The 11,342-nt window shown below is 39.2% G+C and overlaps 1 protein-coding gene across 1 annotated transcript; it reads right to left on the bottom strand.

Moving 5' to 3' along the window:
• Positions 1-771: 771 nt before the first annotated feature.
• Positions 772-7,752, bottom strand: LOC140143830 (uncharacterized). Its single transcript, XM_072165640.1, has 7 exons — positions 7,535-7,752; positions 6,109-6,454; positions 5,917-5,977; positions 5,054-5,158; positions 4,288-4,430; positions 2,799-2,856; positions 772-1,929 (listed from the first exon to the last, which is right to left on the bottom strand). Exons 2-7 carry the CDS (start codon positions 6,433-6,435, stop codon positions 1,700-1,702), a joined length of 924 nt encoding a protein of 307 aa, XP_072021741.1. The 5' UTR covers positions 6,436-6,454; positions 7,535-7,752; the 3' UTR covers positions 772-1,699.
• Positions 7,753-11,342: the final 3,590 nt, after the last annotated feature.

Genomic DNA, 11,342 nt, shown 5'->3' with positions numbered 1-11,342 from the left:
ATTTTGTTTGTTTGTTTACCCAGGTTGGTCCGTGAGGAACACATGCTAATCCATGGAAAACCATGAACCGTTCCAAGCTCATACAAATGCACAAGCCTGGATAGCCAGTGTAGGCTAATATATGCATGCTGGCCTAGATAGCTTTGATAAACAAAGCAAGAAATGGAAGAAAATAGCTAGAAAAAGAGAAAAGAGAGAAGGCCACTCCCAAACACAATTGTACAATTTTACTCTTAGCCCTTACTTCGTGAGAAAGGAAACTGGAATTCCAATCTCAGGCCCCGATGCAAAGGCTTAATATATGTTTCCTCATTAGCCGCTCATCATTTAATATTCTTCCTTACCCAATAATAAATCTCATTTGCAAGCATCTGCCTTTTATCATTGTCTACATTTCAGTCGTAACTCTTCTATTCATGGACACTTCCTTCACCACGTTCTGATTTTACACTCTATCCCGGCACTCTATCCCCAAGCGTTATTTTTCCTCTCTCTGTTCTCTCTTTCCTCCTTCACCATGTTCTGATGTTAGTACACTCTATCCCCACGCGTTATCTTTCCTCTCTCTGTTCTCTCTTTCCTCTCTACTCTGTTTCCCACTCTCTCCCTTCTCTGCATGTCTCCCTGCCTCTCCCCGTATCCCCTACCTCCCTCCCTCCTCTCTCCCTCCCCTTCATTCTCCATCTCTCTCCCTCTCCGTCTCTCTCTCTCTCTCTCTTCCTCCCTCTCTCTGTTCCTCACGCACACCCCCACAACCCGCCCACACCCCCACACACATACCCCTTGCATTACTATTAGTACCGAGGACCTGGACAACTTACCATTATTCGAGGACCTCTACTTTGGGACCGCGTTCAAATAAGAAAATAGGTAGGCCTATATCTTTAAGGTGGTACTACACCCTGTGGTAAATTTGTGACTATTTTTGCATTTTTCTCAAAGAATAATAACACACTGGTAACAAAAGTTATGTATATTATTGGGGCAAGGTATCCAATTACTACACTAAAATTTCAGTGACTCAAGACAAGCGGTTCAGTATTTAGGCCTATATGAAAGGAAATGAGGTACATCCTAGCGGAACCTTATTTCTTATCATAAATTACGAACCGCTTGTCTGGTCACTGAAATTCCAGTGTAGTAATTGGATTCCATGCCCCCAATAATATACCTTAAAATAACTTTTGTTACCACTGTGTTATTAGTTTTTGAGAAAAATGCAAAAATAGACACAAATTTATCGAGGGGTGTAGTACCCCCTTAAGCTAAGTGAATAAGACTTTGGACACTGCATGCATTTGAAATTTATTTAATTAAAACGACATAGCATTCTAACCGAGGATTTGTCAAGTATTACTATAGTTAACAATAGATGGGAATCTTGAAATACAGTAATTACACAAAATGTGGGCGACGCCCTCTGGGCGTTGGATGGAGGGACTCGACGACGTTGGGGTAAAAATTCAAGTACCGCATTTCCGAGGACTTCCGAGCTCAGGGACGTTCATATGTGTCCGTGTCCCTGAGGCGCATTGGAATTGATTATATGCACTTCGAGGACGCAAGTTTAGGTCCTGGGTGTGCACAAGGTCCTCGTTATGTTGATGTGTTATCATGTGTCGTCCTCGGAAGTAATAGCAAGGCAAACGCACCCCTCCCCAACACACACTCTTTTCTCTCTTACCCCTTTAAAATCGCCTCAAGTTTCATTTAATAAATAGATACCGAAAAAACTGTCTTTTGAGATAAAGGTAAACCCAGTTTGTGCGTTTCTAGGACTAGACACCTTGACGAAGACTTCGTCTCCATCGAACAGTCTGTAGATTCCTGAATGAAAGCTGGAATGAGAGGCGATGTTGTCCTCAGAAGAACAGATTTGTGCGGCACTTCTCATCAGATTTTCAGGTTCTGGTCTGTATTGTTGATTTTCTGAACAAAAGATAAGAGTTACATAACTGTCTTATAGATTAAAACAATGTGGTATGTATTCATTTTAGTATGTTTTCATTTTTCTTCAAATAACATAAATAAATTGACTATGAAGAAGACTGATGAGGAGATGTGTCAGGGAATCTATCCAAATAAGGAGAACTGGCAGCCATGCGCGTATTTCTTTGGGGGGGCTTTGGGGCGCCAGCCCCGGGGTAAAAGCAGGGGCGGCCAAAATGAAGGGGCGGCGGAAGAAGAAGGGGCGGCAAAAACAGGGGCGGCAAAAAGAATTAGTAAATAAAAAAGGGCGGAAAAAGCATAAAAAATTTTGAAAAAAATGGTACTGTACATCAAAATGTCCTGCTTTTAGGGCGCAAGCGCCTGAAACCCCTTTTTTTTCTTTTCTTTTTTTGCTCTTCACTTTTTCAAACGACCGAGAAAAAAATTGGGTCAACCTTTTCGGGCTGTTGAGGAAGGGGGCGGCAAAAAAATTGAATTCTCTTCAGCCCCCCGGTATTGGGGCGGCCACAGTACGCCACTAGGCAGCGATATCATTCAGAGACAGGGTGATTTTGTCACTTGCCCAAAGGCAATCAAATATATCTGATAGTCAAGAGGCCGGTCACCAAGCTACCATAGCTCTGCTAACGTGAGTCATCTTATTGGGGGCGACTATAATTAGGGCGTGGCACCGGGTCTGATGGTGAGGATGGAGGCAGAAGCCATTTTCGGCAATTTTCGATCAAGGTATCGTAACTGTATATCTCATTAGTAATTGTCACCATTTTTATGTCCATAAGAGAACTATCCATTAGCAAAGGGCAAAAGTTGTGCTTGCTAACGATTAAAAGAAATGACAAAATACCTACCAACAACAGTGTTATGAAATACGGAACCTGACACATCATTATCCAGGTCCAAGTTGACCTATTAAGAAAGGATGATTAAAACCAGTAATAAGAACAAAAGAAAAAGAAAGAACAGTGAAAGTGTTAAGTCATTACCCAGGTCCAAGTTGACCTATTAAAGAAAGAGGATTAAAACCAGTAATTATTACAAAACAAGAGGAAACAACAATGAAAGTATTTCGTCATTACCCAGGACCAAGTGGAAAGTATGATTGATTATAAAACAATGGAAAGAACAATACAAGTATTACGTAAAACAATATTATTGTGATTAACTTAATGATTAAACAGTACCGATTTCCTTATAACATATACCAATAATAATATTAGAAAGCCTTTCCTGGTTTCTTTTTCATAAACTTTATAACCAATCATTTTGTGCTAAACCTGGCCTTGACAGTCGTTCTGAAATTTAAAAAACTAATAGGCATATTTATGTTCCAAACCGATGAAATTAATAAATTGATTTTAGATCAAAAGAAGTTGCACTACAAAGATAAGGCCGTATAAAATTAATGTTTTGGTTCTCGTCCAGAGGATTTTCATGAATTGATGAGGGAGGGAGGTGTTTTTTTTTTTTTTTTTTTTTCAATGTAAAATTAGCATTGTCAGTAGTTTTCGGTCTTCTCCAACAGTGCTCGAGGAAACGATGAGGCCTTTTTTTTTTTTTTTTTTTTTCAAATGTGAGATTCTGAGGGATAAACCCCCTAGAGTACCACAAAAAGACTTGGAAGTGATGCTTGTTCTTTAATAAACTTATTTATATGTATGAAGATTTCATAAATCATTCCAAAGTCTTAAAAATTGAAAAATCTATAAAAAAAAAAAAAATCTGACAAATCCCAGAAATTGAGGAGGGAGGACGAGAACCAAAATATTAATTTTACACGGCCTAATCAAATCTTCAAAAAGCGAGATTCATTCTTGGTCGTATATGCGGGGGTTTGATATAGCCATCAGCAACGACTCCCTTCGGAAACAGAGGCGCACTGCTAGTGGTGCATGCAGGGGAGAGGCGTTATAGTTTCGTGGGGGTGCAGGTTGGTGGGGGATGATTTCGCGGGGAGAGCAAGTTTTTTCATAAACATAAAACCTTGTGCATCCCTCCCCTTAATTTTCATTTTCAGTCTTTCGAAATGTATGGTTGCGAAATTTACTCTTTCCCTAAGGGTTTTTATAGTCCAAAAACTCAATAACTAAGTTACAAACAATAATCCTTACCTTAACCCGAACGCAAAACTTCACCCAAAACTAACCTATACATAAGACCTAAACCCCTAAACCTAACCAGAACCACAATACTAAACATAACCCTGACTCTAATCCCAACCCTGTCCTATAACCTAAAGGCTAACCCTAACCCTATAGGCTAATCCTATATCTTAACACGCCCTAATCTCTAACTTTAACCCTTTTCGCTCTAATGTTCCCCTTTTGGACGACACCTTACCTTTGAATACACCAAGTAATATCCTTCTACAGAAATAGTCAAGCGTCCCCTTGTCACTTGCACTCCATTCACGTAACCTTTGCGCTGATTACTCGCTACACGTACCCATGACGTAATGATAGTCTGACCACCAGGGTCAGGGGCTGAAGAAATAGAGTATTATGATAATTATAATCAGGTATTTCGTTTGGAAAATCTTTTCACAATGCTTGCTTAATTCAAGGGAAGGGGAGAACACTACAGACAAGAATACCTTATCAACATTTGGGGAGCATCCGATAAACCGTACTAACCCAATAAACGGTCATGACCCGGGCACAAGCTGAGAAGTAGACGTCGATTGAAGTCGATGTCGAATCGACGTCGATTCCATGACGACGTATCAACTATAGTTCTCTTATGGGTGTCTTCTTAATCTGGAACCGTAGGCCTAACCCTAATTTCAAATCCTAATCCATATTTCTAGCACTAATCCAACAACCTAGCCCTAATTCGTGTACTCTATTTTGTAACCCTTAAATAATTAAATCAAAATTCCAAACTAGTATACAAGTAAAGACCTATCCAAACGTGCCCCTTTCATTTGGCTGCCGAATTTGGCACTTTTTTGACCCAGTTCTGACCGTCAGCTTGGACGTCTATTTGACGTTGAAGCAAACTTTCTGCTCCAACAGTTATTTCAACTGTCGATTCGAGGTTAATTTATCAACCCTGTGGCCACTAGGGACAGTTCCACCGGTATATATATATACAAAAGCGTGTTTACCTGGTAGCCGAGGATTGCCTTTCTTCGTCTTTTTCCCCAACAACAGGGCAGACGGTGGTAAATTTCCATGAACATTCCCTTGATTGCCCAAAGTCTGCCTATCCCCTGATGGAGAAACAGAGAAAATTGGCTAGCAATATTAAGGCAATAGAAACAAATTAGTTCGATCTTTCGGTCGACCATCGATGCTTGGTCGATCCTTATTATTTATGAAATCAATTAATTTACTATTGTTAATTGTGATAAAATAGTAATTTATGCCTGTAGGGATATTGACCAATATAAACGTAGAGTTAATTCTGATTAATTAGTTGATAGTTCATTAAATAACAAGCATCGAAGCAGCATCGACGGTCGATCCAAAGATCGAACATATTTGTTTCTGGTGCCTAAATATACTAGAACTTTTGTTAATCTTTTGCCCTAATATGTTATATTTAGCGAGCTTAATTTTGGAGCTATATTGGTTGCCTCAATTGTCGATTCTATGCGCAGAATTGTAACCAATCGTTCATCACAATAAGCCTTTTTGAAAAATGGCGGGCACAAAAGGAGAAAGCGAACTTTGATTTGGGTAATCTTTTGTCAGCTGAGAAGCATACAAAAGATTACCCAAACCAAAGTACGTCCTCTCCTTTTGTGCCCGCCATACTTCAAAACCTTTTTGAAAAATGTCGGGCACAAAAGGAGAGGGCGTACTTTGATTTGGGTAATCTTTTGTCAGCTGAGAGGCATACAAAAGATTACCCAAACCAAAGTACGCCCTCTCCTTTTGTGCCCGCCAAGGCTAATGGCGGCACATAGAAGAAGATCAAATCTGATGGGTAGTAATCCAATTATGTTAATACAGTGAATTATCTTACCTGAGGGCGAGGCATGTGGCAGTAATCTGTTCAAAGAGTTTTGCGTCCACTTATCAACCAACTGAAAAAAACCCCATATAGCCAATATTTTATTTTGAAATGTTATACTATTACAGGTTGGTCAAAAGAACATGGTTAGGGTTTAGCTTTTCACAAGTTACATATAAGGTGATCGTCCTTTTTCAGGCTCACCTGTTTGAGTTGCGTTTCGTTTGTAGTGCAGCAGTATGTCACTTCTGCGTTGTCATTATTGCTACTCCAGGCACTACTACTGTCACCTCCCCAATCACCAGTCTCACCAGATGGCTCATCATCTAAGCACATACACCCAACTGGAACTTCTGCTGTGGTCGGAAGGTCAGCATTCTCTCCCACAGGAGACTGGAGATTTAATTCCTCCTTCAAATTATGGAGTTGTTCGTGATAGTGGTAGTATAGATATACTAGTCCTCCGCCAGAGAGAAGGAAATAAATCAGCGACAGGAGAAATAAGGCGATGATGTTTTGTGACAAATCCATATGACACAGACCTACAGAACTGATGATTACAAAAAAAAAATCATTTTCTTAACAATGATAAAAAAAAAAGTTGACAAATAATCGCGAATCTGTCACAACGGGAGGCTGTGATTGTAAAATAATTGTCCAGGCATAGGCAATTTTTCCCAAGTCGTGCCCAAAATGTCATGCCCATGCGAAGGTACCTTCCCTATCCTCCTTATTTATTGGTATGCCAAAATAATTGCCCCTATCCCGTTTGCACAAATTACATACGACAGGGTGGCTGGTGTTGTCACATTACGCTAGAGATTCCTTAAGCAATCAGTCCTGTTTTACCTGAACGTTTTAGCTGAAAATGGGGTATTACAATCATACTATTATAATGGCTAAAATGCTTCCAGCATGACACCTGTTACCAACTGTCAACATTTGACAACCAATTATCTGAAGCGAAGGTCACTTTCTGGAAAGCAGGACTAGACAGGTCATCTGATGATCTGAGTCAAATTGGCTATATGTGACAAACTGGAAGAAATCCTCTGGGATTCAAGGAGAATCGCTGAAAACTTTACAGGAATATGTAGCGTTTTTGATTGATCAGAAGATCCGTCTACCGGGATCCATCCAAACCACGCGTGGCAATTACAGTAGACTCCGGGACAATTGCTAGACCAACCCCAACATCGCGATGATGTAGACGATGATGTAACAGGCCTTCCTATATACTATACAAGCTTATACATTATTTGGATATTATCCATCATTATCATGAACAGGGACAAGGCGCGATACAATTTGACAAAGGCTGTGACATGTTGTTACGATTTCCGTTATTATAATTGCATAAAATCAGCTGTATTATTTTAACTTATTGGTTTCAAACAACATGACAATATTCATATTCAGTTATACAATGTTTTTCATTCATTCATTCGTTCATTCTTTCATTCACTCATTCATTCATTCATTCATTCAGTCAGTCAGTCAGTCAGTCAGTCAGTCAGTCAGTCAGTCAGTCATTCATCGTTATTTATGCAATTAATGACAAAATAATGTTATCTCAATGTAGTGGAATACAGTTAAACGTTATACATAATACGTTTAAAATGTAACTTACCATTTAAAATTAGTATATATCCAACATACAAGAGAAATAAAATGCTTTAATGGCTACATTCATTTAAGTGTTGACAAGGAAAAAATCTAATGATTTTTACTTCAAGTCGATCTGCATGTTAAATTTCTCCTAAACGGCATATAGTTTGATCTGTAGTTCATAATTTTAATCACTTTCTCTTCGTAGATATATTTACCGTATATGGCAACACTTCCCCCAGAATCATGCAATGCTGTTGGTTTAGTCATATGGGGAAAATCCCCATGTGCGAAATAATTGCTTTCGAGTCATTAAACCCTTATCATAATGGCACGTAAACAAGCAACGTGATTGCTGAGAGGCAATACAGTTCAGTTCCTTTATTCACGAAATTAGTGTCAAAATACAATGAAACGACCCATTTAACAAGTTTAATAAACACTTGGAACCAGCTGTTTCATTTTTTATTAATTATGTATAATTTACAATATGCCCTACCCTATAAATTATTTAAGTATGTGTTAAATCCTTTATGAGACTGAATATACGGCAGTAAATAGCGCCCTCTGTTTTACATTTAAGATTGTTGTAAAGCAATGTTACATTAATGTTACTGTTGGTCAATGTTACACTAAGATTTATACTCTTGCTTTCTTGCACCGCGGGACCCTTATATTGGGTCCCACTTGGAGTGTTTAGTTGTCTCATGCCTGCCGGCCCTGTGGTCTTGATGTTTTTTTGTTGATACTGGCTCCATTTATGTATTTCATACTTTTACTTTTTTTTAAACTTTTAACTCACAATTTCTCTCATTCTTCAGGCCTTGTCTGAAGAACGAGGCTAATTTATCGTTTAAGTTGGCGTTGATTTGTTATGTAATTGTGGCACAGTGTCAACACCCTGTATTATAAATATTTTTTCCATACAGCTCAATACTCCGTTGAAATCAATATTCTATTATTGACACAGATAAAGAAAGTTTACATATGCATTGTGTTATAGGGCTTGCACCTGGAACTTAACTGAATGGGCGAAACGTGTTCCTTTATACCTGTAAAGTATTAATTGTAATTCTCAAAATTAAATATATCACAATTTTTACTTTGGATTTCAAAATTTTTACTTTTAAAATGCAGTAAAAGATATCCACAGCAAGCTGCAAGGCCCCGCTAATTAGTGTATTGCTTTTCGAGTGAGTGTACTGGAAACAAAACCCTGGTTTTACCTGAAAACAAATCGATTTTCTTGTAATAGAAACATCATATGGGGTACTAGAGCATGCACAAATCGTAATAATGTGTAGAATATAGAAACACTGTTGTATCTCATATGATAGTCATGGTATGCTTAGCCTGAGTCGCTCGGCCTATCTCGAACAAAATCGCGATGCGTAGCTGTTGAAAAACGAGAGGATTCGCTGTACTATCACGGCAATTTTTGACACGAAGATATAAGGATGATGACTATGTGTGTGGCTCTGAGACTAGTATACCTTACCTGTGGCAATTTACAATACATTTACTTGGACGAAACACCAGATGAAACACGCTTTTGTAAATCCATACACTTATTTGAGAGCCATATCGATTCAATTACTTAAAACTGGAACCATAATATAAAAATAAGTGTCAAAAACGAAAAACAGGTTGCCGAATTTTGAACCGCCGCCGAGTGGTTTTTTATGTAGCTGCGTGGTGAACGGGAGATCCTAGTCTCGGACAACGTGTGCAAACTTTTTTTCGGCCGTAGAAAGAAATAAAAGTAAAAAAAAACGAACCTTTTAAGTCTGGTCTTTCATGTCTTTTAAGAACATGTCGCAAAGTGGACATTGGTATGTCTTCCGTGTTGTGGTTTGAGATGTTGTTGGTTTTTTATTTTCTTTCCCATCTTGTTGCGCCGAAGTTGCCGTATATGTAGTTTCCTCATCACTGTCGGTCGCTGGTAACCCACTCATTTTCTGACCCTAAAACATCGTTCTCATGGCAATATCGTGTTTGACGGCCCACTGTTTTGCCGCCAAAATTTGACTACCTAGCTTACTGAAAATTAATCAATAATATCTGCGAGCTGTATAAACGGATGTTTTTCTGTCGTGCGCGGTAAAATACAAAGACGAGAGATTGCGTAGTTGTGCAAGTGAAATTATATAGGGTCTAACATCATCAAGCTTAATATATAATCGTGTTTGGCGGCCCACCTACACGCAAATAATAGCATTTTCCCATAGGGTGGGCCGCGAAACACGATTATATATATAGGGTCGAACATCATCAAGCTTAATATATAATCGTGTTTGGCGGCCCACCTACACGCAAATAATAGAATATTTCCATAGGGTGGGCCGCCAAACACGATTATATATATATAGGCTTTCCAACAAGCTAAAACTGAAAATAAGTCCCCGTCCGGAGGACGAGAAAGAGGGTTTCCTTTGGGGGGGATAAATTGCGCAGCAAAAGCGGGGTTTAGAAGATTTTGCGGGGCTATAACAAGCTTAAACTAGAAAGAGCGGGAACATTTTGGCGGGAGACTTAAGTTTTAAAAAGGCGGGAAAATTATAAAACTGAACTTGGATCATCAAGCTTAATATATAATCGTGTTTGGCGGCCCACCAACACGCAAATAATAGAATTTTCCCATAGGGTGGGCCGCGAAACACGATTATATATATAGGGTCGAACATCATCAAGCTTAATATATAATCGTGTTTGGCGGCCCACCTACACGCAAATAATTGAATATTCCCATAGGGTGGGCCGCCAAACACGATTATATATATATATATAGGCTTTCCAACAAGCTAAAACTAAAAATAAGTCCCCGTCCGGAGGACGAGAAAGAGGGTTTCCTTTGGGGGGATAAATTGCGCAGCAAAAGCGGGGTTTAGAAGATTTTGCGGGGCTATAACAAGCTTAAACTAGAAAGAGCGGGAACATTTTGGCGGGAGACTTAAGTTTTAAAAAGGCGGGAAAATTATAAAACTGAACTTGGATCATCAAGCTATAATATATAATCGTGTTTGGCGGCCCACCTACACGCAAATAATTGAATATTCCCATAGGGTGGGCCGCCAAACACGATTATATATATAGGCTTTCCAACAAGCTAAAACTAAAAATAAGTCCCCGTCCGGAGGACGAGAAAGAGGGTTTCCTTTGGGGGGATAAATTGCGCAGCAAAAGCGGGGTTTAGAAGATTTTGCGGGGCTATAACAAGCTTAAACTAGAAAGAGCGGGAACATTTTGGCGGGAAACTTAAGTTAAAAAAGGCGGGAAAATTATAAAACTGAACTTGGATCATCAAGCTTAATATATAATCGTGTTTGGCGGCCCACCTACACGCAAATAATTGAATTTTCCCATAGGGTGGGCCGCGAAACACGATTATATATATAGGGTCGAACATCATCAAGCTTAATATATAATCGTGTTTGGCGGCCCACCTACACGCAAATAGTTGAATATTCCCATAGGGTGGGCCGCCAAACACGATTATATATATATAGGCTTTCCAACAAGCTAAAACTAAAAATAAGTCCCCGTCCGGAGGACGAGAAAGAGGGTTTCCTTTGGGGGGATAAATTGCGCAGCAAAAGCGGGGTTTAGAAGATTTTGCGGGGCTATAACAAGCTTAAACTAGAAAGAGCGGGAACATTATGGCGGGAAACTTAAGTTTTAAAAAGGCGGGAGAATTATAAAACTGAACTTGGATCATCAAGCTTAATATATAATCGTGTTTGGCGGCCCACCTACACGCAAATAATTGAATTTTCCCATAGGGTGGGCCGCGAAACACGATTATATATATAGGGTCGAACATCATCAAGCTT

Source organism: Amphiura filiformis, unplaced genomic scaffold (genome assembly GCF_039555335.1).
Source record: "Amphiura filiformis unplaced genomic scaffold, Afil_fr2py scaffold_29, whole genome shotgun sequence".
NCBI lineage: Eukaryota > Metazoa > Echinodermata > Ophiuroidea > Amphilepidida > Amphiuridae > Amphiura > Amphiura filiformis.
This window is presented reverse-complemented; position numbering and strand designations above follow the sequence as displayed.